Here is a 26559-nt window from a genome sequence, read left to right as displayed (position 1 = left end):
CATCCTGGCAACCCCCATCTCCTCTGGGACCTGCTCTGGCCCTGTGGGCAGCCACTCAAGCTGAAAGACATTTTTCCTCTGCCTATCCCTCTGTCTCTTGACTGTTGACCCTCAAATTTAAGAAGAAACTGTTATACCCCTCCTTGCACACCGTGCAGAACTTCCACTTCCGTTACTGTGAGAAAAGAACCAATTCTCTGGGCAGCCAACATTTTTATGAACCCTGTCAGGGCAAAGGGGATCAGATGCGACGGGACCCTTGGAGAACACAAAGGGGAATTCCAAGACAGCATCGTTTAGGCCGATTCGGTAGAGCTCCTCTGTGTCTTCTCTTGCAAGACCAAAACCACTGCAGTCCCGCCACTACCAGGGCACCCCTCAGATGCCACAGGGCGAGGGGCTTCCCAGTCCATGTCCTGACTACAGCTGGGGAGCTTCCCAGGATTCTCTTGCTCACGGCCCAAGGCTCAACTGCCAGCCCCATTCGGAGGAAGAGAAAAACGATCTGTGGACACCGACAAAGCATTCCCACCAACCCTCCTCGCACCGAAGGGCACAAGCCAAGCTGTGGATGGCTCAGATGGCCTGGCTTGATTACAGGTGGTGGCCACCCCTCTGGCTACACTGGTTCAGTCCTTGGTGAGAAGCTTCCCCATCCATCCCCGATCCATGGCAGCTCAAGACCAGGTCTCAGCTTGGAAGCGGTGGGTCTGTGCCAAGCGGGCAAGATACTCCTCCGCTTCTGGAGCAGAGAGGCCTCCTTCTGACTGGAAGACAAACTTCAGTGCTTCTGCCACTGCCTCCGGCATCTGCTTGGCATTTCTGGAAGAGAGGGATTGCTGTTACAGGACGAGAAAGCTGTGACTGCAAAGAATTTGCAGATTATCAGGACCCGGTGGGCGAGCAGCAGCTACTGAAGGGCTGGCAGCAACACGGAAAGTTTTCGTCCTGCCCAACCCATTGCCACACATACTCAAATTGGGAGAACAGAGCTGATACCATAGAATCAGATTGTATGCGAACCACCGATTGAACTACGCCCTGGTGCGGGTCAAGCTCGAATCTCTGTTCAGTCATGGGTCTGCTGCTTGGTCAAGGCGGAGCCAGTCTTTCCCTCGGATTAAACTACTTTACAAGCTGTTGGGAAGATGAGACAAGGATCCAATCCACATACACCGATCCCCACATGCTACTTCCATACAGACACTTACACAGCCATGAAATTAAACCAAACTCTAATACAAATTCCAAGTGTAAAAAAATACTAAGTGTAAAAAAATACTAAGTATCAAATGTCAGAACAGCAGGTGTTACTGCCTTTTTTTTAGTTGTAAAAAACACGCTAGAAACTTATATTTAAAAATTGGGGGTGGGGGGTAAAGGGAAGCTGACAAGTCAGGAAAGTGTTCTGGAAAATCCTGGGATAGACTTTCTTTCTCCACAGGCTTTTTTTTTTCATCATGAGTGAAGTTGCTTTGACGGTTTGATTGTTACTATTTTTAAAACTTCAAATAACTTTGAGGAGACAGCTCCAGATGTGCAAAATACCATCTAGGCTAACAATGCAACACCCAGTTGATCCCCCGAGGCTGGTTTGTGCTTCCAGAAATGTGAAAAAACTAGTTTTACCCCAAGAACTGGCTTGACGCTGCCTCCACCCTGGGGCAGGAAGATGAACCAACTGTTTCCGCCCAGGATTCTCCAGGATACATACAGAGGTGCATGCTCTGCATGCAAACAGGCCACACATTGGGGAAATCACATGCTTAAAAAAGAGGAAAGCCCCCCCCCCATTGGATTCAATACAAGTATAACACCAAGGCTGGAGCCCAAGAGGGGAAGAAGGCAGGGCATTAGCCAGATTCAGAAAGCAGCTCTTCCCATCAGGGAAGATCAACCCTCTGCCCAGAAGCCCGTGGCCATCAATTCAGCACTGCTGCCTTACACTCAGACCTTCTGCCCCAGAAAACCACCATACAACGCTCGTGCCAAGGTTTCCTCAAGGTCTATTTCCAGAGGGGGAGATGGGTTTGGCTGCAATTCCAAACACACGTACTGGGGGGTAAACCCAGCTAGAGCTTTGTGTGTGGGGAGAAGGTGGAACACGCCACAGGACTCAGCGCTGGGTGAATAAGAACTGCCTTTAGCTCTACCCAAAACCTAGCAAGTTTATTACAGAAAAAACCTTTTGGGGCCTGAGCCTACACCATGGCGTACGTGTTAAGTTGCTCCGAAGTCTAGCATTGCTTGATGCTATGAATTGGCTCCCAGTCGCTGGGTAGCAGGAATACTTTGCTTAGACTTAATCCAACAGGAATTGCCAGCAGGAATGGGGGAAAGTTCACCCTTTGGCAGTTGCCGAGGGCCAGGCCTGGCCCCGAGGAACCCTGTGGAGCAGCCGTCACAGACTCCAGATGCCATGGGATGTATTCCGTGCACTGCCATTTAAGCAGCTGGATATGCTAAAACCTTTTAAAGGAAGCCAGAGTTTGTTACTTGCTGAGGATGACCAGAAAACATCTTAACCCTCTGGCAGCTTCCTGGCACTCACCCGGCTAGGTAGATCTGGGCCTTCCTGTGCTTCACCAGTTCCCACACAAGCTCCTTGTTCTCTCTGATACGGTGCTGGACATAAATCTTCTCTTCCTGTGGGGAGACCACATGGGGGTCATGCAACCTCGTGCTGTGTGTGGGTTTAGGCCCCAGTAACTGGCACAATAAGCAGAGGGAAAGCGGGACGGCTGCTCTGAGCAATTACACAGTCTCCTTCAGGAGCCCTTGAACCTGGCACACTCCAAATCAGGTTTGGGGGTGCACTTTCATAGGAGCACAGATAGTGGTATCTGGAACCAAGTGAAGCTTCTCAAGAATGATTATTCCATGAAGGCACACACTGCTCCTCATCCTTACTGCTGTGGAGAGGCGCTGGTGTTCAGGAGTTGCACAATAAGAAGATACAGTACAAAGCAGGAGGAAAAAACAGTCTCTCTTCCTCTTTCTTGTGCAAACACAGGAATCTGGCTTTCCTCATACTATAATCTGGATGTGTCTAAGCACGATCTGTCATTTCTCTTTTCCCTGGACAAAATGAACATGTTGCTAAGGAGCATTTAACAATTTAGGAAACCAAATCCAGCTCTGGGTGAAGCAAACAACGGGAGCAGTTTGCATGTGCACCTGTACAGCGATTCCTTAGGAGCCCAGCCTCAGTGCCAGATTCGCTGGGAAGGGGGCAAGGAAGGGAAGGGAAGAATTTCTAAGGTGTGGCCTAACAAGGGTTACTCAGGCAACTTCAGAATAAGGTCACGTCAACTGAGCGTTCCTCAAGCAACTACCCGCAGGAAGCTGGGTGTGGACACAGGGCTGGTCCTGTAATTGTTTTCTTCCTGGCCTTCCTCCGAAGACATCGTTCTGCCTGTTTTGTCAGAGCCGAGCTGCACGTTCAGGAGCAGCACATTGTACCACCCCTTCCTGGGAGTGAGCCACATCAAAACACCAGTTTAACAAGAGACCACAGGCCTGAATATTTCTCTGTGTTTTAAAAGAATCCTGCAAGGGGAGGGAGGTGGCTGGGAGTCCCTTTTGCGGGCTGAGAATTCATGAACGAGAAGGAACTGTTCCAGCCATGCAGTTCCCCCATCTGCTTCCTGAAGTGGGACAGAAGTAAAGCCAGAGGTGATGGGCTCAGGCTGGATGATTTCACCACCCGATCCAACATTATTCCCTTTTCATGTTCCCTAGAGCCTTGAGAAGGGCCTTTCCCGTAACACGTTTGTTTTTTTTAAATCTAAAGATGCCACTAGGAGGGAACTGGAGACCTTCTGCCCACAGAGTTCCAGCATTGAACTACAGATTCTCCGTCAGTTAATGCTGGAGGAAACCAGAGCCAGACCCAGCCTGGCACCAAAAACAGGCATAACTCGTGGCATATCCAGCTTGGATTTACTCAGTGCTAGAGTAACATGAATCAAAACATTAGGCTAAGCTTATCTTGCAGATATAATGCCCCTTCTGCTTCAGAAGAAGAAAGAGATGTGGGGATAGTTGTATCTTGGGACCAAGACTACCATGCTCTGTACTTTTCTGCTCTCTTCTGCCACCATGGCACAGCTCTGACTGTACACCACGACAAAAGAACTGGAGGTCACCAGCCAAAGGCCAGGCAGGGGGTGGAGCCTGTCCTCCTTCAGCAAGAACCTGCCACCAGGGAGGCCACATGCCTGCTTTTTCAAGGCGAGACAGCACGCCAGAGTCAACAGAAGGAGCCAAGCTGATCAAGGCACAGAAGCACGTGGTACAGAGAAAAAGCAGCTGATACACACACACACCCAGTGCAAACATGGCTCCTGCTTCCAACCTTCTAAAGGATGGTTTCAGAGCTCTCCTCAGTCTGGTGCATAGCAATTTCATGGGTTTGAAGTCCAAGGCTGCTGGATGGCACTAGGGAGGGGACAGCCACATTAAAGTGACGTGAAGCTGTATTGTGACACATCTACAAATATGGCACCCTCATTTGGGTGGTGGGGCTGGGGAAGGATCCCCTTCTCTGTATTCTTTGCTCAAACTTCTCAGCCAGAGATGCCCCAGTCTGTAGGCTTCAGAACCCTTTGCCAAAATGGAATGGAGGAAGGGTGTCCACATCAACCTTTGAGCTGCCCAGAGCCATAAAAACTTTGCATCAGCCAGTCCTGCTATCAACACCAGAGTAGCCTGTTCTGCAGAACTGTACATTTTGCCCACTCTACCTTTCTGTTTTGGCTCCTCAGTCCCCATTTCAGGATCTTGGCTAAGAAACACACACTTGCATCCTGGGTTCGGTAGCGCCTGCATACGGCCCAAACAAAGCTGCACGCGCAGGATTTACCTGATCCCGGGAAAAGGCCACAAAGACCGTTAGGAGTCCCCTCTTCACCAGTTCCTCCCATTCTGCCTGGCAGTAAAAATCTTTAGCTTTCTTTCGACAGCCAAAGAACAGACAGTTCCCTCCTGAGGAAAGACAGATGGGGAGAACATCAGGAGCTGCAACAGCCCAAGTGGCAAAGCTGGGCAGGCAGAAGGGTTGGTTGTTCAGTGATGCACCTGTAGTTCAAGAGCAACTTTGTTTGATAAAAGCTCTTTTAATTCCAGGGCAGAGCCATTTTCCACATCATCTAAGGGTGAGCACGACAATCAAACGTTACGCTTGGCAGGGAACCCAGCCAATCCCAGTTCCTGTCTGATAAAATGTGAATAGGGCAAATAACTGAATCCTTTTAGGGCACATTGTGCATTAACTGGCCAACAACTGGACTAAAAGTAGCTGGATGGTCAGCACTTCTAACAGCAGCAGCTACTCATGGTGCTGCCAACAAACTGGGAGGTGAACATATACCCCGACATCTGACTCAGCCCACAAGCAGAGATGGATAAGCTACTGAGTTCTTCCACATGCCATCTGTCTTTCCCAAGAGCATTTCAGAAAGTCCACCACCACCACCACCAGTGCCATCTCCTGAAAATTACAGGTGAGATCACCCAGTACACTTCAGTGCTGTTCAATTTGCTCTTGAAAGATTGATTTAAATACCAACTGACCAGACCTTTAGAAGGTTACCTTCCCCCACACAACTGCTTCACCTGTTTTGCCCTGGGCAACTCGCTCCTGTATCGCTGCTCTAAAAACAGCCACTCCAGTGCCAGGCCCAATCATGACTACTGGAGTGCCAGGGTCCACTGGGAATTTCAGCATCCCTTTCTTCACCCACAGAGGAACCCGTACCATCTCTGGAAGAGGAAAAAAGAGCCCAAGTTAAATGAAAGGAAACATGTGCCTGGGATGTGTACAGCGCCTGGGCCTTACCCAGCATCAGTTCTGGTTCTTCAGACAGGACTCTGTCTGATGGCTCTGATGGCTAAGATTCAAGCTGGAAAGTCCAAGGGACGGGGACCAGCCTGCTGTATGAATTAGCTGGGTTCACACTTTGCTCTAAACAATATGCCTCTGTTGTTAGTAAGGGATGGTTTATGGTCGAGAACTATGTGCGAACCCAGTGGTTGAGGGTACAACAGAGATCCCAGAGATGAGCTGTGGGGAGACTGTGGGCAGCAGAACTCCAGCCTTCCTAGCGATGCAGCCCCTCGTGAATAAGCCAGATGGCGCCCCCTTTGAGGTTGCTCAAAGGGGCTGTGAAGACCTGGCTCTTCATCCAGGCCTTTGGGAAGGGAGAGTGAGACCCCATTGCTTTATTTCCATGAGGTCATTCTTGCCATCTTTTATCTTATTTTTGACTGGTTTTAATGCAATTTCCTTGTTCCAATGGTTGTGGGCCACCCAGAGTTGTTGGGAGTCGGGCGGCATACAAATTTGATAGACAGATAAATAACCCTGCCCCCACCCCTTCCAGCTTATTCTGCAAAGCAAGGCTTCCCTCCAGTGTCTCCACTGGTGATGGTTTTTGATGATGAAAAAGCAGGATAACTTACCATTCTGTGGACTGAGAGAGGCCAGCCACGTGGAACACAGGCCATGCCGAGCTTTACTGAGACAAGTCTTGTAATGCACCACGGCCAGGAGGATCTGAATTCGATTGGGATGCATCTGGGGAGGGGGAGGGAGAGAGCACTGGAGTCAGGATGGAGTGACTTGGGAAGAACTGAACTCAGGCAGGGATCAAGGCAGAGAAAGTAATTGCTGCCCCAAACAGCAGGAGAAGAACGTCCTTTCTGAAAACCCAGTGCCTGTGAGCCATGAGCTGTTTTGGGGACTTGCCAGACACAGGCAGAAGAACCCTGTCTGTGTCACAGTTTCGTTTCTCAATTCCATGCCAGAAGCGAGGGAACAGCAGCACCCCTTTATGTTTCTGAGCTCCATGGACTCCAGAGGCTCCTTTGGGAGAGGAGTCAGTTGCCCTTGGCCAGCGCCACTTTCAGGACTGAGACAGAAGCGCAGGGGAAGTAAGAGGTTAACCAAAAAGGAGACCTCCCTCTCCCAAGCACTTACTCACAGGTAATCTATCCGCAGCTGTTTATAGGCCACCGAAAGGAGCCAAAAAGCCCCCATCCCCACCCCTGGGGAGGGCAGGTCAGCTTTCCTGACCACAACAAAAAGCCAGCAGTCATCCTGCTTATTCACAGAAACTAGGAAACTTCAGGATTTCAGTTCCTGCTATGAAAGAATCAAGGCCAGCTTTGCTCAGCCTGAATTCCAGAACAGCTCAGGCCTAGAATCCTTGCAAAGTTTGATCTCCTTATTCAGGAAGATACACCCCAACTTGTTTGTATTCTTCTTACTAGACTTTGGATTTGCTAAAAGAAGCCCTTACAAATGAGGAAAAGACTGACAGTCTGGAATTATCTCAGGACAATTGCTTGTTACCACGCAAAGCACAGACCAAACCATCGAGTAGGGCAGATACAGAATCAGTGAGGGGGTGAGGAGGCATCAATTTATTTCAAAGCTGTTTAGCATCAGCTCCAAGCACACAGCAAACACGCGCTTCCAATGAACTTCGGCACTACCCGCACTCCCTTACCAGCATTGAGGAAGCAATTGAAAAAGCACGGGGTCTGATCCGCGGAATGAGGTCTAGCAGATAATTGCATGGAATGGCACAAGTCGTGTGAGGGAAGTCGCAGAGGACCTTGGGGAAGGAGGGTAAGAAAGAGCTTGACTCAGATAATACTTCAAGCACAATAAAAAAACAAAGCTTAGAGAGCAGGATGCAGAAAGGGAAGCAGAATACTTCAAATATTGCTATCTGAAAGGGCTTTTCTGAAGCAGCCCCTCCTGAAAGAGAACTTGCAGCAGAGGATTCTGAGGGATTTTTAATAGAACTTGCTCAGCTGGGGCACAGCCCCCTTCAGGCCTCATCAACTGCTTCCCCCCATGAACCAAGGGGGCACCCTGAATACACCTCCATACCAGGAGTAACAGTGCTAACGGCAGGCAAGATAGGGAAGTACACCGGTCCCGTCTGTATCTCCAGACTTCCTTGGCCATGGTGGCTGACGCATACTTTGCATCGCTCAAGACAGTGGTTCCTGGTCAACACCCCTGCTTTGTCAGGAATGCAGGGAGAATATTTTCTGCTGATAAATTTCTGAATAGAAAAGTGTCCACTTCTAATAACCCTTTGCTTCAAATAATAAATTTTAACATTTACATTTTATTGTAAACTGCCCAGAGTCCCCCTTTTGGGAGAGATAGACGGTAATAGAAATTTGAAAAACAAACAAACAAACAAACAAAATGGATACTATGCCAATCAGATTTGGCAAGTGCTAAGTTATTATTATTATTATTAATTAAATTTATATCATTAATATATAAATTTATATATTAACCATATTATATCAAGTTGTAATCCTTTTCAATAATCTGATTGCTTCAGCTAACAATGAACATTCTAGCGCCTGTTTCTTGAGGCATGCTCAGATGAGGTTGTGTCCTGTTGTGTCAGTGCTTTGGCGGTTTTTCTTAGAATCTAGTAACTTGAAGGCAAGGGTTTTTTAGTGCAAAGGTAAAGCTTTGATGACACGCTAATAACTCTTCAACTCTATCCACTCAGAAGGCAGACTGTTGATGCCAGATAAATGTCCATTAACCTTGAGCTGCAATCCTATAATCTTTTTACACCCGTACCACAAACCAGCAAACAGGTGGAGAAGTGCCAGATAGGTCACTGAGTCTAGAATGCTTGAGAAAAAAAGTTTTTGTTTCTATGCATGTGCAGTTAGGCTAGAAAGCGTGTGCGGGGGATGTGGGCAAGAGATTCCGAGATCTCAAAAGCCGGGGTTGAGTGGATATGCTTTCTCCCAACTCAGAGTTAGCAGAGGAAGGAATTACATCTATGTAAGAAAAAGGTGCAATGCTGTTTAAAGGGGAATGAACCCCGGGGGCTCTGAGCTTCACTGATGAGATTCTGACTTATCGAGGAACACGGCTATGGAGTCCATTTGCTGACACAAAGCCAAGACAAGGCGACCCCCACAGAGTCTTCCAACCAGCACCCAGCAGCCCTTCTCCATGCCCAGGTACAGACCCACAAAGGAAGCTGGTCTGGCCTACCTCGAGGATGGTCCTGCGGGGCCGGTTGCAGTAAGCGTAAAGCTCCTCCTGGCCTTGGGCTGAGCTGAATTCCTGCAGCTTACTTCGCTCTAGCTCATTTGGAGAGAAGTGGGACAGAAACTCAAAGAAGGAGCGACGGGGGACGCAGGTTATGTCAAGGTAGTGGGCCACCAGGTGATGGACTGTGAATGGCTGGGGCAGATGAGCAGGTAGAGGAGTACCTGGAATGCAGAAGTCCAACAAATCAGTAGGACTGTGGTTGCTGCAAGACTACTGGATTAAAGCTCCTTGTAAAATGGTGCTAATTTCCCCTGTTTAAACACCATCATAAAAACCACCAAGGGCGATTGGTCTTTCTTTATCACTTCCATACACTGTGTCTAACCACCACCTTGAACTCAAGATGACAGCCTTTTGTCCCATTCAAAATGGCTGATGTATGACTGTGTTCCTTTCTGCAGATTTTACCAATTAATTGGTTAAAATTGGTTGGTTCATTCCCTAGGATTTCTTTAATCAGGCACTGTCCAGCAAACTGCAAGGTGTCCAAGATGGCAGGATTCAGATGGGATCCCTCAGAACAAGAACTAGCCTGGCACCTGGAGGCACTAAAACACTGCAGGGGCTCCCAGGACACTCAAGACCCCCTGCCAGCAGTTATGTTTCAGCCTTCCTCATAGTGTGCTCTTGCCCCGCCAGGAAGATGGTTCGCTTTGCTCCTCCTGGTTGATGTGGGCAGCCAGAGGTAATTCCCAATCTTGTTCATCAGCTAAGAGACCTGTGGAAGGCAGGGGAAGGCTGTGGAAGGCTGCCAACCAGGAGGAGGGGAGGGGCTCCCACTTGCCTTGTGACCAGGTTGGGAACGCTTTGTACCTGCCTCTGTCGGCCTCAGCACGAAGCAGGCATCTGGGTCCAGGTGCAGGAGATTACAGAAAAGGCGTACCTCCTCAAGACCATTGCGGGGCTGGATCATCACAACATCACCTGCAACATACCTGCCGGGAAGAGGCAATGCCTGAAATCTGGGCTCCTTGCTGGAGATCAGTTTCAGAGGCCCTCAGATTTTCTGCTTTCTTCTCAGTGAACAGGAGCAGCCAGGCTGCTCCTGGAAAGCTTGTTTGGGACCCAGGAAGCTGCCTGTGGTCTGCTCAGTCTCAACTCCTCTCCAAGGACCAGGCTGGGCAGGGTGGGGGGGCGGACATGTTCCCTTGCCCGTCGCTTACCCTCTTTTGCCAGGCGATGCTACCAGGGATGAACCTGGGTACTAAGTAATGGACCCTCCCTTCTTCAGACAACCACAAGTACATCCTCTTCTAGCTCTTTCTCAGTGCACTCCACTTGAAGCACCCAGGAAACAGCACAACACAATCCAAGGAAACTCACTCGATTCCAGAGCCAGTGACATCAAATTCAATGAGACGCACATCTTGGAAATGGGATTCTGATGTCACCCTCTGATTGGACACCATCTGGGCAGAGAAAGAGTTTGCCTCTGAGGGAACACCGCTAAATGCATCATCTGGTTGCAGAAATGTCCTGCTGAGGTCACCAGAGGCCTCATCCACTTGCTGAAAGGTGTACTTGGGTGGCAATCTGCAGAAAAGTACAGAAAACAGCAGATATCAGAACTGGGGTGGTGAGTTCTCTTTCCTTAGCATGTGGGGCAGGCAGGGAGATGGCTGAGTAGCTGCGGGAAACCCTTCCCTTTTCTCCAGCTGCCTTGCACAGGCAACCTGGTTCTGTTTGGCCATTCAGGAAGGGAAAAGACAGCATTTGCACAGCACATTCAACAGCTGAAAGCATTTCACACACATGATGTAGCCCTTCAACTGCCTGTATGGCCCACACTGCAGATAGATGAGGGAGGTCAAGGGAGAGCAGTAGCTTGCTGAGAGGCATCTCATGACCTCATAGCAGAAGCAAGAGTCCAACTGGGAATCTTTGGATTGCTAGCTTAAGTCTTTTAACCTCTGAGCTACATCATTTTTACTTTACTGTTTCTTTGCTGTTCTTATTTTTACAGCTTTTATTTTGCAATACTTGTAGCATAATCCTTCACTTGTCTATTCAGAAGTAATCCATACAGGATTGCATTTAATCTATGAAACCCTAACCTATTAATGTTTCTATTTTATTTTAATTAATTCTGTCAGAGAAATAACATCCATGAAAGTAACCCACTTTTTGCCTCAACTGCCAACTTTTCTTGCTACTTACAGGATATCGGGACTAATCACATGGAGGCCAGAATGAAGAGGATACAGTGCTAAGATCTTTTCCCATAAGCTCAACAGCCAGGGGTCAATAACTGCATCTGGTCTACAGAAAGAGAAAAGAATGAGTTTCAGAACAGAAAGTGGTATGGGCTGAACCCTAATGTTACTTGAAGTGCCAACAGCCATTTGAAAGAGCTCTCAGAGTGCCCACATTCCCTCCCTGGCATCTCCAGGTAGGGTGGGGAAAGATGCCCTCTGGAGTTCCTGCTGGTCACTGCAGACAACAAGCTATGCAAGGCAGTCATGTAACTGGGCACGAGGCACCTTCTGAGGCCTCCATGAAATTGGCGCTTGGATGTGAAGCTTTTGACAAGGACCAGAAGAAGAATAAAGTGAGGGAGAGGCCTCAAATTCCCTGCGGTTTTTAAGAGTTCCCCGAGTCCAACAAGGAAAAGCCACCCATATTCATGCCAGGTCCTTTTGACCTCTTACCCCAAGTCATGCTGGTCATCTCCCAATGCAGCTGGCGCAAGGGGGCTGCCCCCAAGCTGAAGAAGCCGCCTGTGCAGTTTTTTGGCAATAAAGTTGAACCTGGACCAGGAAGCAGTCAAAACAGAACAGCACACTGAGCAGGAACTGGTGAACCAGGAGGCAACTTCCAGAACTTCCATTCCCACAAGCAAACACCAGCAACTCCAAATCCAGACAGCTCTGGAAAAAGTCTTCCTGAGCAGCAGAGAGGCTGAGGCAGCGAGGAGCATCTTTTTTTCACTCCTGAGCTGACTGCCTCTGCATCCACCCCAATGCCCTCCCTCGTTCTGCTCCCCTCAACAGGAATCAAGTGCGCCCTAAGTCCATTCTGAAGCCTAGGAATTAACTTCTATAGACACCTGTGTTATATTTACATGTAATTCTACATGAGAGCTGCGGGTGTAAGATATATACACACATATACACACACAAAACACACTCACCCATAAATTTATAAATAATCTTTTGATTCAAAAACTCAGAAAGCTTTCAAGTTGTTTTTAGATATCTTAAATCTCTCCCACGTTTGTGGACACACAATCTCCCAAACTTCCTTCTCCCAGAGGGTGGGGCTTTGCCGAAAAGAGTTACATCGCGGGAAGGGTCTTTTGGATGAAGCTCCTTGCTGGCTAGAACACCTCACTGTGGACAACCACCTTGCTGAAAGCCTCTAGCTCCCACTGCGTTCGGCAGGATAAACAACTCTGATATTTAGTCTTACAGGAAAATGCAGAATGCTACAACGGGCAGGGCGGTGGAATGGCAGTATGTTGTGTGTGTCCATGTGGGAGAAAGAGCGAGACAGATGGGGGAAGGAATCTGTTCACCAGCATCCTTAGCAACCTACTGGCACAGCTGGACAAGACGCCCAAGCAGCCAGCACAGTTTGTAGCGATAAGCACAAGGAAATCTAAAGGCACCACCATTCAATGGATAAAATTCACAGCCACATGACAGGATTTTTTTTTTAATGGAAGAGCAAAGATGGTCTGTAAATCTTACTCAGAACATAGTAAATGCTTTTATTCAAAGACAAACAAAAAAGGAAGATGTCCCATTTCAGCTACTTGTTTCTGTACAACTATACAGTTGCCTATAGCTAACAGAATTTAGATCAGCCCTTGAGCTGATTCTGCCCCACAGTTCTTCTGACAAAGATCTAGGGCCCCAAAGCCTAGGGAGCAGTAGCTCAGAGCAGTCAGGCGGCTGGAATTTCGGCATGACGAAGAACTCCAACTGTTATGCTTGGCCAGTTAATTTCCCAGAAAGAGAAGTGAGACTTACTTGGGATATGAGGAATCGCCAAGCCCCAGAACAGCATAGTCCATCTGACACAGGGAAGTGGGAGGCAAGTTCTTCCTGAATATGAACTTCCAGAAATTCTGGAAAATTAAATAAGCCGCAAAGCAAGGCATTACATGGAAGCTTTCTCGCAAAGAAACCTTATCCTCCCTGCTGCCAGGGAATTTGGTTTGGGCCCCACTAGAGGAGGTACTAAAGGACATTGGTGGAGTGACCCCCAAGTGGCCAGGTGGCTCAGCAAGGATAATTTCTGCCTAAGACAGAGATGGATTAGCAACGTCAGCTTCAACAGTTAAGCAGTTTCTTATGTTCAAAGGAGAGACAGGAGGCTTTGCTGCAGAAAGATTTGAGCCCCGATCAAGTGGTACTGCTGGGGATGGTGGGGACTCAGCTTTGTTCATGGCTGTCAGGCTACCTATGCCCCCTTCCCCTCCCCCAGTCCCAAGGAACAAGCAGAAGGTTTCTGAACTGACCTTCATATTATCTGGCGGGTCTCCTTGTCCTGTGGTCGCACAAACAAATACCACCAGTGGCTCATGGACCAGGTTTGCCTTCGAAGAAGCCATGCAACACAGAGAGGTTCATAATTAGTTCCCAACAAACGCCACCAATGTTATTTTTCTTCAGGAGCATTGATTTCATTGACGACCCACCTTTCCACCAACAAATGGTACTTGGGGCAACTAAAAACGGTAAGAGTCGAACAAAAAGGCTGAAAACATAATTTTAAAAATCAAAAATGAATAAATGGGAAAGGCAGCTGCCACCCAATTCAGGAAAAACCATGAAAGGCCTGCCTGACCTCCTCTGGCTCAAAGTCCTCTCCCATGCCCCAGCCAAGGGTGCATTGATGTGGACTGAGGGAGGGAGGTCTTCTGCAGATTCGGGAGCTTAGGCAGAGTCATAAAGTCTAAGTCAGGACGATTTTTCTACAGATACAGCCATTTGCACACACATAGGCTGAAAGCACTGTTAAGACCCTGAGCTGCTACTCACCACCTGGTAGTTGTCCAGGGCCTCAACCTTACACTGAAAATGGTGTCGCTTGGCTTCCCGACCAAGCCTCTCAGCAGCGTCTTGGGCAGTTCCTGTCTGGCTGCCGTAAAGCACAAGCATGTTCCGTGCTGCCATCTGAAGGGGAGCAGGATGATGAAATCCAATCATCAGAAGAAAGGCACAACTTTCCCAATTTAAGACCATCACAGTGGAGCAAACAAGATGCAGAGGTCAGGGGAAGCAGGGGGAAGAGGAAGCTGAACGTTCTTTCGTCTCCAGGTCAGCTTGTCCCAGGCAGAGTGAGCCACCCTGAGGGGTGGGGGTTGGTTGGCCAGAGACTGCAAAGGTGTTTCTCTACTCAAGAGTATCCCCATAATATCCAAGGCAGCACTCGGCATGCATGCTCTTGACACAGAGCCTATGCGAACTAGAATAGACCCATGTGGTACCTTTTTCTCAGCTGGAACTGAACCCCTCAACTAGGTGGATTTGGCCATGCCTTGTTGGAGAGTCCAGTGTCTTAAACTACTTAGTGCAATACTATGGCAACCAGTTCAGGAAGGCAAAACTTTTCTGTAACTATTTGCAGCGAGTCTTCCAGGTTTTTGCATCCAGAACCTGGTGGCAACACTAGGCAAAATAACCACTGATCTGAGAATCTAGGCCTTCCTGTCATAGGAACTTAGCCTCTTGCAGACAAAAGATTTGTCCTGCCAGATTACTGCCTTTGATAACGTTGATATTGATTTATTGTAATGTTTGACATGTACTGTACGTTATGCTGTAAGCCACCTAGTCATAGAATTAGAATGGTGTAGAAGTACTTGTATAAAGGAAAGGAAAGGAAGGTGAAGTAGAAGTAGAGCTGTGTCCTTCATACAGGGACCAGCCCTACACGTCTCTAGAATGGCCCTGTGTGGCCCAAGAGGCTGCTAGAACCCTGTTATTGGTAGAATCTGCTCTCTTCCGAGGAATGTCTTGAGTGGATGTGCTTGGCACAGAGTCAAAGCTCTTCACAGTCTGAAAGCAAAGAGGGGGAGGAGCTTCCTCTTCTTATTTGCTGCCAGCAAGCCAGCACCACACCCCCAAGAATTTGAATCAAACTGGACGTAAGACCACTTTGCACGAAGTGTCAAGAGTTCATGGAACTATGGTCATCTTAGCGACCCTTACGTCAACACAAGTCAATCTTACATCCAGCAACTCCAGCCTAGAGGCTGAATGTTTTGCAAGGCTGTCCTCCAGATTCCTGTCACCTGAACTCCAGCTCGCTTGGGGGTACACGCTCACATTTTCCTACAGCTTTTTGTCAAGGGAACTTAAGTAGTGTGCAAAGCTACAGATCCGCTCCCTTCCTCTCGCGCATATACCCCATGTCTGCACAGTAAAAGCCCCCCAGAAGAGCCCTGACCCTCCTGGCTCTGGGGACCAAAAGGCACCAGTCTGGCAATGGGGTGCCGTGTTAGCGCCCGGGTTTTGCGCACGGCGCGCGGAAGGGTCGTGGGAAAAGCAGCCTGGCGGCCTTGCCTCCCCCCTGACCTTGAAAACTGTTCTCTTCGGCCGTGTCACTTGTGCTGAGACGAAAACAACGGTCCGCTGGAGATGGCGGGGCTGGTTCAGCCCCCCCCCCCAGCTTAGCCTGCCCCGCTGCAGCGCTCCCGACGCGCGGAACGGAGGGCGACGGCTGGCAGGGGACGAGCGGGGCCGGAGGGCGCAAGGGCAGAGCGGGTGGGGGGCGCACGTTGCACACGCCCACAGTGAGTCTCACCCGGCCGGCGGCGACCGCGGCCGCTGTTCCTCAGGTCTCGCCGAGCGCACGTGCCAATCAGCCGAGCGGCCCCGCCCTCCCCCCTCCCCCTCCCGGAGAGAGCCCTGCTTCCGCTTCCGCTTCCGCCTCCGTCAGCGGAGTGCGCCGGACCGTCCTGCCGCCGCGGAGCGCCGGAGCTTCTGGGCGGGGGCGCCGCTGGCCCTCCGCCGCCCTCGCGCGCCGGGGATGCTGTTCTCGCTGCGGGAGCTGGTGCAGTGGCTGGGCTTCGCGCCGTTCGAGCTGCTGCTGCAGGCGGCGGCGCTGCTGGCGACGTCGGTGCTGCTGGCGCTGAAGGCGGACGGCGTGGCAGCCGCCGGGCTGAGCTGGTGGACCGTCTTCGCGCCGCTCTTCGCCGCCGACGGGCTGAGCACCTACTTCACGGCCATCGTGTCAGTGCGCCTCTTCCAGGACGGCGAGAAGCGCCTGGCCGTGCTGCGCCTCTTCTGGATCCTGACGCTGCTCAGCCTCAAGTTCGTCTTCGAGATGCTGCTCTGCCAGAAGCTGGGCGAGCAGAGTCAGGAGCCCCTCTGGTACGGACTCATCATGTCTCCCGTCTTCATCCTCCTCCAGCTCCTCATGATCCGCGCCTGCCGAGTCAATTAGGAAGGGGGGAGGAGGAGGGGCAGGAGTTGGAGGATGATCATCATCACCATCTTCATCATCCTGGCAGGGCCTCCTGCTGGCAGCCCTGGCACCTGGCCGCAGCTCAGTCCGGGAGCAATGACTGGGCACCTCTTCTGGCAGCAAGCTGAACTGGACTGCTCCAGAAGAATCTCTGGGCTGGCTGCAGCTGCTGACTTCCTTCCTAAAGTGGAGGGTTTAAGAGAAAGAGATGCAAGGCCTCTCCCCGCTCACAGCAGTAACACAATTTTTGTGCTCTGGTGGTATTGAAGATCCATACACAGCTCCTCATCCTGGTCTGCCATTGGACTCCAATCTCTGGGAAGCCGGAAGATCTGAGCCAGCTATGACTCCAACTATTATTTAAGAATAAAAAATGTAGAGCCAGTATTTGGGCCTCCTGCTTTCCCCCAGGAAAGCCTTTTTTTCCCAACGCTGAGGTTTGCCTTTTGTAGATCGAAAGAAAAGCTGCGTGTATGCCAAGAGCTATTTTGGAAAATAGAGGATAGCGATGGTTGAAAAATGGCAATTTTATGCATGATTGCTCGGAAGTGAGACCTGCTGGATGCAGTGTGGTATGCTCCAGGCAAGCGGGGTAGGTCTGCAGCCTTGGAACCTTGCCTCTAATTGACAGGGAAAGGGGCCCTTTTGTACCCGTTCAGACGCTTGCAGGGAACACTTCCAAGTTAATCGCTAACTGCGCACATATTCAGAGTAAGCAGGAGTTCATGGGTGGATTCCCCTGTAAGAGTGCCCTGTCCAATGAAAATGATGGCAGCAAAGTTACAAAGATGTAGCTGAAAATGAAGCATTCAGTCAGGATGCATCGCTGGGTAGCAGTCCAGGCAACAGGGATTGAAAGCCCCTGGCCTTTGCTACCCTTCTAAGGTTGCACATGGTCAGGTGAGTGAAACAATGAAGGTATTAAGAATTTTGGTTTTGCCAGTCATAGGATTTTGCTCCAGTGGGCAGCTTGGTGAGACTTAGCCAATAAATGCCATGATCTGGATTGCTGGAAGAGTGCCAGTATAAAAATGACAATAAAAGAGATGAACATGGATCGCAGCTTTAAATATAGATACTGAACATGGACAGTTCACTCCTATATGTAATTTTAATGCAAGAGACAGCCTCTTGTGTTAGGGCAATATGCTGACTCATGGTCCACTGGAACAGGGTATACTTAATTAAACCAACTGCCCGGATTCACACCACACACTGACCCTAAACACAAACTAATCATATTTTAACTTAGCCTGTTCTAGTCTTGCAGGCAACCCCGGGTGGAATTTAAATCCCACAAGCCTCTCATCTTCCACATTGTGCAGCTTTGTACTCACATGGCAGCATTGGGTAAGTTGTGTTCTCTCAGCTTCCCACCAAGGAGCCAGGCCCAGCGCTGAAAGAAAGGTGTAATTAAGTATTAATCCTTGCTATACGATCAGAAACACAAACAGGCTATGCTTTGGTTAGCGTAAATCTTCCGCACTACTTACAAGAGGAGTTCACGCCGGCCATCGAACCACAAACTAGCCCACCACGTGTTAGCATAGCACGCTGCGCTGTTCTGGTCTTGTGGTTTGGAATCTCTTGTGAACTTAGGAAATCAGGATCACCCAAAGGTTGGGTGAGCGAATGGCACAGATGTGCTCATGGGGGTTCCAGGGTGGCATCTGGCTAATCTGAAAGGTGCATTCTGAGGGAACTTTTTGAAAAGCATTCCTGCTCGGTGGCAGGACATGTGTGGGAAGAGCCTTTCGGAGATGAACTCAGAGGCCCCCAAGGAGGCGCCCTCACGAACAAAGTCCTTAGAATGGCCGGCCTTGGCTCTGGGGACACCTCCGGCAAGGGTGTCCGCACTCTGCGGGGGAGGCTGGACGGAGGTCCTGATCCCTAGAGAGGTCTCAGCTGGGCAGTCTTCCTCTGGGCTCCTCAAGGGGCCCCTGTGCCTGCCTAACGGCCTGCGGGAATGACCTTGGGGGACTTAGTGGAGCCTTGCAGTAAAGTAGAATTAGCTCATCTGGCCGTGTTTCCGGTCTGGACGACTTTGCAAGGCTGACAGCCTGCCTGCTGAGGAAGGCGGCAAAAGGCGCGCTTGGCCCCAGAAGGGCTGCGGCTGAGGCGGGAAAGGCGCCTCTGGGCTTCCTGAGGAGAGAAAGCTGCGAAGCGCGCCCCCAGCCGTCCCCCTTGCCCGATTGGCATTCCCAGAATCCCCGGCCAGCTGCAGGAAGGCCTCCGGCCAATGGGAGCGAGATTCTCCGAGAGACACGGCTCCCGCCCAATAGAAAGGGGGAAGGCGGGGCTTCCTGACTGAGGACCTGCCCAGGGCAGAGCAGAGAGGACGGAGCGCCGCTCTAGGCCGGGGGAGGCTTCTGGCTTAGCGCCGTCCCGCTCCTGAAGCTCCTTTCGCCCGAAGAGCGCCATTCCAGGCGAAACCCTCAGGCGCGAGCTTTCCGCTTCCCGAGCTGCGTGGCCAATGGCAGCCCTCCGCAGCCGGCCGGGCGGAGCCACCCCGCCTCCTATCCAATGAATGGCGGCGGCGGCGCCGACCGGGGCGGCCGCGGCTTTCCCCTTGAAATTCAGAAACGCCCCGAGAGCTCGCGGGCGGCCAATCGAGACCGCCTTTCACTCGCCGAGGCGGAACTCCGCCGCGACAGCCAATCGGCGCGGCCGCTCCCTCAGGGCGCTCACCGCAGCGGCCGATGGGCGGCGCTATCGCCGGCGGGGCCAGGAAGTCGCTGGCGGCGGCGGCGGCGGCCGCTTGGCCGGGTCGGAGGCTGCCGCGCCCGCAGGTCCCCGCCCGCCCGCCATGAGCAGCCCCCGGGAGGGCGCGGCGGCCGAGGCGCCGGCCTGGAAGCGGGCCCTCCTCGAGCGAAAGCGGGCCAAGCTGGCGGCCGGCATGGGTCTGGAGCGTGGCCCGGCGCCGCGGCCCGGCGAGGCCCCCGACGGGCGCGAGCCGGGGGCAGTGGTGGCCGAGAGCCTGGGCCCGCTGCGGGAAAACCCCTTCATGCGCCTGGAGAGCGAGCGCCGGCGGCGGCGGCGGCGGCGGCGGGACGCCTGCGAGCCGGCGGCGGCTTCCCCCTCGGCTCCCGCGGAGCCCCCGGCCTTGTCGCAGCTGCTGCAGCTGTACGGCGCCATGCCCGGCATCCGCACCATCCGCGCCGACAACATTCTCATCATCGAGTCGTGCGACGCGGCCGCGCCCGCGGGGCCTCCCCGGCAAGAGGGCAGTGGAAGAGCAGAAGCCGGAGACGCCCGCGGCGGGACCCCACTGCGGGACCTGCTCTCCCGCGGCGGCGATCCCGTCACCGAGATCCGCGCGGCCCAAGTCGTCGTCTACGAACCCGCAGCGCCCCCGCCCGCTGCCAGCCCCGATTCCGGTCGGGTCAGCCGGCTGCTGCAGAAGTTCGACCGCGCTGCGAAAGGGAAGGGGCGAGGGGGCGATGCCCCCGCCCTGTCGGTGCCTCCCCCGCCTGGCTCGCGCGCCGCCCGGCCCGCCTCCCCGCCGGTGGTCCCGGGCAGCGGCAGTAATTTCATGCAGAAGATCGGCTCCAACTCGTTTATGGTGAACCCCCGGGGGCGACCCCCTAGAATGGGAGCCGCCTCTGGGCTCAGTAATGGGCTGGTGAAGCCGGCCGACGCTCCCCCTCCGTCTCCCTCCGGGAGTCTCGGTCAGCTTGGGGCCACCACCATCCCTGAAGCCGTGCCATCCTCCAGGACGTCCGTGGCTTCGTCTCTGCTGGAAGCCAGGGTAGGGAAGCCAAAGCCCGAGGCTGCCGTTGAGACCTTGCCACAGCCGCTCCCACCGTCCAGTGCCAGTCCGGACAGCCGTGCCTCCGCTGGTCCAGCCCGGCCCACACCGCTCTTCAGCTCCAGGTGCTCCTTTGAGATCCGCCCAGCGCCCAAGCCTGATCTAACTGCCATTCCTGCTCATGATGTCCAGGCGCGGGCCTTGGCCAGTCTGCGTCTCAACTCCCGTAACTCTTTTCTTTTTGTGCCCTGTCGGAAAGAGGAGGCCCCCAATCAGCCTGGACCCCCAGAAGCTCTCTCATCTTTGCCCGGAGAGGCCCTTCCGGTTGTCCCTGAGAAGCCAGCTGAGGCGCTGGTCCCCGTGACGAACATCGATGAGGATTTAGTAGCGCTGGTGCCCGCAAACATGGCTCCCTTGAAAGTCTTGAGCCCGAGACTGGAGGGCTTTGATGTGCCCCGAGAAGGTGCCTTGGCTCTTGAGAGGGAGGAGTCTGCTTTACCCATGTACCGGCCCCTTTCTGCTGGTTCTGTCCTTCTGTCTCGGAAAAGTACCAGAACCTTCACCGTAGTGCCCCAAAAGAAGCCCCCCGCTGCTGACTCAGAGACCTTCAACAGAGCATGGCTGTGGGAGGAGGAGGAGGGGGAGGAAGAGGACAGAAGCCAAACTGAAGCCAAGGCAGGAGCCCTCCGCCGGGAATTGGAGCACGTCAAAAAGCGCTATCCCACCGTGAATGAGATTGAAGTGATAGGGGGCTACCTCTCTCTGGATAAGTCCTGCATGAGCAAATCAGGTTTTCGGCGCAAAAAGGTAACTAGTTCACACGAGTGTTGATTGGTCATGTCTCTGTGGCCCTGCTGCTGAATTTTTGCAGAGAGAAGAGGTGAGAAGCTCCTGACTGAAGAGGGCCGAACAGCTGTGGTGCAATTGCTGTAGGCCTTCTCATCCCTTACGTTCCTGAGGTGGCCTTAGAATAGTTCATGCTGGCAGTGGATGAACCTGCAGGCAAGCATTCAGTGAACAGAATGCACTGCTGCTGTTCCCACTGAGTAGCTCATGGTGTAAACATGGCAGACATTCCTAATACGAATTAGCTGGCTTGTGAAACAGCAAACGGAAACTTGGAAAGGTTCCGCACACTTGATGTCATCCATCAATTTTGGATTGTAAGAAGGGGACCCTGCTTGTTCTGGGATATTTCCCTGCTTCGGTCCTGTGCTGCAGCATTCTGGCAGCTGGTGACTTGATGGTGGGTTTGATCCAGACAAGCATTTTTTATGTTTAGAAGATTTTTTTAACTTTGGAACTTTTAAAATTGTGAACTGCCTTTATCAGAGTTTTACTTTGACATACAAATCTTTGTGGTAGGAGGACAAGTTTTCACTTGCTACTTAAGGAGGTTTGCCATAGTGGTCCTACCAGAAAGATTTGTTCTTCAGGGTAAACCTCTGATTCTATAGTATTCAGGTCCCTGTACAATGGGTAAGAAATGTATGATCCCCTCCTCCCCTAACAGCTCTGGGAAGCTGACCCAGTAAAATAGCATTAAAAGTTAACATAAAAGTATAAAACTACAGCATTCATCAGTAACACTGCACTTGGTTCCTGAAATGTAATATGGAAGAGCACATTTCCTTCTGGTTTGTGCAGTTGGCTTACCATTGGTACCAATTCCCCTAATGGGGTGCGGCAGATGCAGGGATAGGAGAGTGAGGTCAAGTGACCAAATTATTACACAACATCAAGGGTGAGGCTGAGGAGGTGAAGAAATGGCAATTATTTCTGTATACGCTTCCTTGTAGCTCCGGTTTCCTTTGAGGTGTTGCCGCTCTGCTTCTCAGCTGGCAGCGTCCATTTCTTTTGGTGCACTGAGGCTCCCTTTCCTAGGCAGACCTTGCCAAGGACTGGCACCTGCTTTCCTGAAACCTGGTCCTTCTGACCAGCCAGGTGCCTGCTGAGCTCCCACCTGCTTTCCAGCTGCTGAAGGGCTTCCCCTGGGGAAATCTGCCCCTGAAGAACTGTTGGGCTGTTTTTGTTCAGCTCCCGCAAGGCTCCTTGGAAGCTCGGGTGGCTGTGAACGAAGAAAATGCAAAGGAGTGTCCTGCTGGAGGAAGAGGGGCTGTTGTGAGGTCCGTGGCACTGGCATGTAGGGTGAGCAAAGGATGCTGCTGTTCCCGTCAGAGTAAAATATTCCTGGAAATTAATTCATGTCCACAAGATGCCTGTCAGCCAAAAATGAGTCTGCCAACTCCAAAGGGGACAAGTTTCAAAGAACGGTAGTTATTGCTTGATTGTTAGATTCGGATCCTGCCTTTCTCCCAGGAGTTTCTCCCTGAGAACAACCCTGTGAACTAGGTTAAGCTGAGAGGGAGAGACTGTCCAAAGTCTTCCAGGGCTTGAACCTGGGACTCCTCACTCCAGGTTGATCCCCTTAACCTCCAGGCCACACTGGCATAAGAGGGTTTAAAGTAAAATTGGGTGGACTCTGGAAGTTGGCCAGGTGTCTTTTTAAAAACAGTTTTCACTGGCTTGCTGTTCAGTTTTAATCTGAACTGCAAGCATCTTCCCTTTTTGGGAGATACGTTTGGAGTTGTCTGAGGAAAGAAAACATCCATCCATACATACATGTTTTCTATGTCAGCAAACTTTCTTGAGGTGTGTGAAACTTGGATCTGCCTGGTGGCAGCTGGTATTATGATCCTGCTCTACTTGCAGGACACCTCAGGGTGTTGATTACAGACAGAAAGGCAATAGTTTTATGGTCGGTCTTTCTTGTACAGGGACATTCTGGCATTTTGGTCCAGTGTCAACAATTTGTATGTCCTGTTTGCATTTTGATTGCAAAATCAAGAGCCAGGGAGATAAATAAGGAATCTCCTAGAAGTGGTGAAAGATACCAAAAAAAATTAGCTTCTACTGTTATGAAGATGAAATATTTTCCTACAGACTCCTCAGATGCCACACATACTGAAAAGCTTTTCGTCCATGTGGATTTCACTGGCTTTAAGCTGAGCCTTTAGGCTGCTTTGCTAAAGCTCTAGTTCTGTCTTGTCAAAATACTGTAAATGGGACTGTAAGGCAGTTGCTATTGCTACAAGAACTGTCCCGTAACCTCAGACGGACTGCAGTTTGTAATGTATTTTTCATAGCTAAGTAGAGTCTGTTGGGTGTCTTGGTTTTTGCTTTTCTTTTCAATGCTTGAAATTGGTTTAAAAGGTTAAATGGGCGTTAGGGAGCATTGTAGTCTCAGCTTCATTGTTGATATTTCTTTTAGACAACATTGCCTTTGTTTGAAACATAGTTCCTTTAGTAATTGTTGTAAAACAGGACCCTTAGTGATGGTGGTGATGACGATGGGTAGTTCTAAAATGGAACAAAAGTTATATATGGCAGGGTTGCCCAAGCATCTGCTTTGTATCCTCTCAGGAAACTTCCTGAACCGTTCTAATGTCTTCTGTCTACTGATTCCCCAGCGAAAAGTGAGGCTTCACCTTGGTTTGACTAAAATTCTTTTAATGGGTGGCTTGAAGGATTCCAGCTGGAACAAGCTAGAAATTTACCTCACTGAAACTTGAGGCAGGGTTGCAAAGCAGTTTCTCACGGTTCTTTCAGATGAAGATATCTTTCAATGAGGCCAGCTTGCAAACAATGTTTGAATATCCATCTGAGAGCTCCTTCATGGAGGAGGAGGAGGAGGAGGAGGAGGAATATGCCACAGAAGTAGATGAGAAGCTTGCCTTTTTCATTCCTCGCCCAAGCAGTACCATGAACTCAAGCACAATAGACTCAGGTAAGCCTCTCATATTCCATCCCATTTCAAAATCCTTCTAGCTGAAGTTATGGCATGACGCAACATTTTTGGAACTGGGGTTGGGTGAGGCAATGACACTGTTATCCTTAACTTTCCATATTCAGGAATGGAGTGGATGCTAAACACCTGTGGTTAAAACAGCAGCGTCCCAAGAGGATAGAAGGAAAGGAAGTAAAAATTCTGGAAGGTTGAAATTTTAAACTTCCGTTTCCTTTTTGGTGCCCAGTAGTGATTTACCAGAGGATAATTCTTCTTTCTAGCCTTAATGCTGACAAAATAAAGTCCCGTGAATACGTTTGACCATTTTTTCAGTGATGCCAAGACATGCCTGCTTCTCCCTGTAGGCCCTGGATTACTCTGGATAAAATTGGTCAGGCCTTCGTCTTTGGCAGAAGGGGGGAGCTGAACCTTTGCGCTCCTCCTTGGGCTGCCAGCTGGGATGCTGCGCTGGAAAGACTGGATGCCTCAAGGGGTAGCCTTAGAGAACAAAGGGCAGTCCCTGCTGATCCACCCCATCTTATCCTGGTTGGTTGTTGTTTTCGTGACTCCAGGCACCCATGCTTGTTTGATAGGTTTGTCGAGTCACACTCCAAAGCACCCCCTAGGCCTCAGCAAGTGGCAGGAGCAGCAGCACGAGACACAGCCTCTGAGCGTCGGATCCCTTCCACCGGAGACTGACCTGTCGGATCAGCAAGTCATGGTAAGACTCGGGAAGGTGTGCGCTTGTCCGTGGGCCTGCAGCCTTGGAGGGGAACCAGCGGGTGGCAGCTTCCTAGCGTGCAAAGTTAACAGACTTTGTTTACCGTAACAAAAAGCAGAGGTGGCACTACTCAAAAGAAAGAGGGTGCTACGGATAAAGAGCCACTGTCAGAGCCACTCCTGCTTCGAATGACTGCCCTTTGTGGGAAATGGGGCATGGCATGCGGCTTCCCTGTCTCTGGAAGGAGAGCAGCCTGGCAGCCCTCTCTGTATCTCCTCACAGCTCACCCCTGCCGAGAAGAGCCACCTCTCTGATTTCAGCAGCGAACCTGCACTCTACTTCTAACGAGTCTGGAGTGGATGCCGAAGAGAGATGTTCCAGGTACCCCTGCGCCCCCCACCCCCAGGTATCTGTGGAGGAGCTTTGAGAGACAAAGGCGGCCTGTGAAGCCAAACCTCTCTTCCCTCATCAGGTATTGAGACGCCCTGGAGGGCCTCATGTCCAAAAGCACGTCTTGTTTTGGCAGCGTGAGTTCCTTACCTGCAGCCTTACTGGTCTGAAAAGAAATGCCCGAAGAGCAACTCCTGAGGTGTCAGATGCCAGACACTTGGAGTGCTTTTGGGCACTAGGCCGAGCTGCTCCCTCCAGCCAGATGTGTGAGCTGGCTCAGTGATGAGCGTGGTGCCAAGCAAGCGAGCCGTGATTTGGCAGCTGTGACCTAATGGAAGATATTACGCTGGAGTTCACCTTGGGGAAATCACACTCCGGGCACTTGCAGCAGCAGCCTTTGGGTCGTTCAGCTGGGCAATTAACGGCAAACGCTGTTGTCTTTAGGAGACTCGTCAAACGAGTGGATTCTGTGGCTTAAACGTTCCAGCCCTCAAAGGGCCAATCACAAATCAGTGCCCTAATTGGATGCTGGTATTTCCGTGACCAAATCAGGCAGAAGCTGGGCCCTGCAGCAGATTCTTATATGCATCTTGTGGCAACTGGAATCCTGTAGAAAGCTGGCAGTTTGTGATCTTTAGTCTTTCTTGAGCTGATCCTCGGTGCACACATTTTCTTTGCCAGATCCAAAATTTCGGTAACTTGAGGCTTAAGAGTTCCTGTGTCTGAATGAAGCTCTAGGCAAGGTGGCCAACCCTTCATTTGCAGTGCCACTGAGTACCGTTCCACTGCTGGGGGCATCTTCCCCCGCACAGCTCTTAGAATCAGGTTTTCCAGGGTGGCACAGTAAATGACTCTGAATCCTGGGAGAATGGATGGAGGTGACAATTTTACTTCAGAGGAAGGATCAGAGAGCCATGGAGACTCACGGCTCTCTGATCCTTCCCCTCTGAAGTAAAATTATCACCTTTTGCTGCCATGTTTTCCAGAAAGCAGCTGGTCCGATCATCTGGAGGAGGATTATGCTGTCTGACTGGCTAGTGCTGCATTCACATTGTGGAAACCAGAGCAAACACTATCTTTAGCGTGTCAGCAGCACTCCCAGCAACAGCAGCAGGTTGTGTGTTTATGTATGTGACTCAGCCGCACGGTTAGCCGCCTACGAAAGGACCAAGTTTTAAACCTCCTGGAGAGAGAGAGAGTGTCTTTCTGTTTAGTACCTAAAATCAAAGCAAGCTAACTTACTGTTGTGTATTTTGCACTTACTAAGTGTTTGCTAATGGAGGAGCTTGGGGCTTCGGAGCTTACACTCAGCTAGCCACTCTTCCTGGACCTAACTGCAGAAACCGGACTGCTGTATACGTTCCCCTTCCCGTCACTTCAGGCTTTCCAGG

The 26559-nt window shown here is 51.0% G+C and overlaps 3 protein-coding genes across 4 annotated transcripts; 2 read left to right on the top strand and 1 right to left on the bottom strand.

Moving 5' to 3' along the window:
• Positions 1–294: 294 nt before the first annotated feature.
• NDOR1 (NADPH dependent diflavin oxidoreductase 1) lies at positions 295–18162 on the bottom strand. Of its 2 annotated transcripts, XM_063316392.1 has the most exons (16): positions 18016–18162; positions 17860–17918; positions 14092–14226; positions 13569–13646; positions 13078–13175; positions 11755–11853; positions 11264–11365; positions 10430–10639; positions 9920–10041; positions 9047–9267; positions 7512–7619; positions 6463–6577; positions 5617–5763; positions 4865–4986; positions 2552–2646; positions 296–822 (listed from the first exon to the last, which is right to left on the bottom strand). In XM_063316392.1, exons 1-16 carry the CDS (start codon positions 18068–18070, stop codon positions 678–680), a joined length of 1911 nt encoding a protein of 636 aa, XP_063172462.1. In that variant the 5' UTR covers positions 18071–18162; the 3' UTR covers positions 296–677. The 2 variants fall into 2 exon arrangements, with proteins under 2 accessions (XP_063172464.1, XP_063172462.1); XM_063316394.1 differs by lacking the exon at positions 11755–11853 and having other exon boundaries at positions 295–822.
• TMEM203 (transmembrane protein 203) lies at positions 16013–16909 on the top strand. The gene has a single exon (XM_063316396.1). It carries the CDS (start codon positions 16085–16087, stop codon positions 16499–16501), a length of 417 nt encoding a protein of 138 aa, XP_063172466.1. The 5' UTR covers positions 16013–16084; the 3' UTR covers positions 16502–16909.
• Positions 18163–19034: 872 nt separating the features above from the next.
• On the top strand, positions 19035–26359 carry TPRN (taperin). The gene is made up of 4 exons (XM_063316391.1): positions 19035–21077; positions 23880–24057; positions 24651–24778; positions 25061–26359. The coding sequence occupies exons 1-4, from the start codon at positions 19050–19052 to the stop codon at positions 25121–25123; spliced, it is 2397 nt and encodes a 798-aa protein (XP_063172461.1). The 5' UTR covers positions 19035–19049; the 3' UTR covers positions 25124–26359.
• Positions 26360–26559: the final 200 nt, after the last annotated feature.

The sequence above is a fragment of the Candoia aspera genome, chromosome 16 (genome assembly GCF_035149785.1).
Source record: "Candoia aspera isolate rCanAsp1 chromosome 16, rCanAsp1.hap2, whole genome shotgun sequence".
Lineage (NCBI taxonomy): Eukaryota > Metazoa > Chordata > Lepidosauria > Squamata > Boidae > Candoia > Candoia aspera.
Note: the sequence above shows the minus strand (reverse complement) of the source record. Positions and strands in the feature narration are given on the sequence as shown.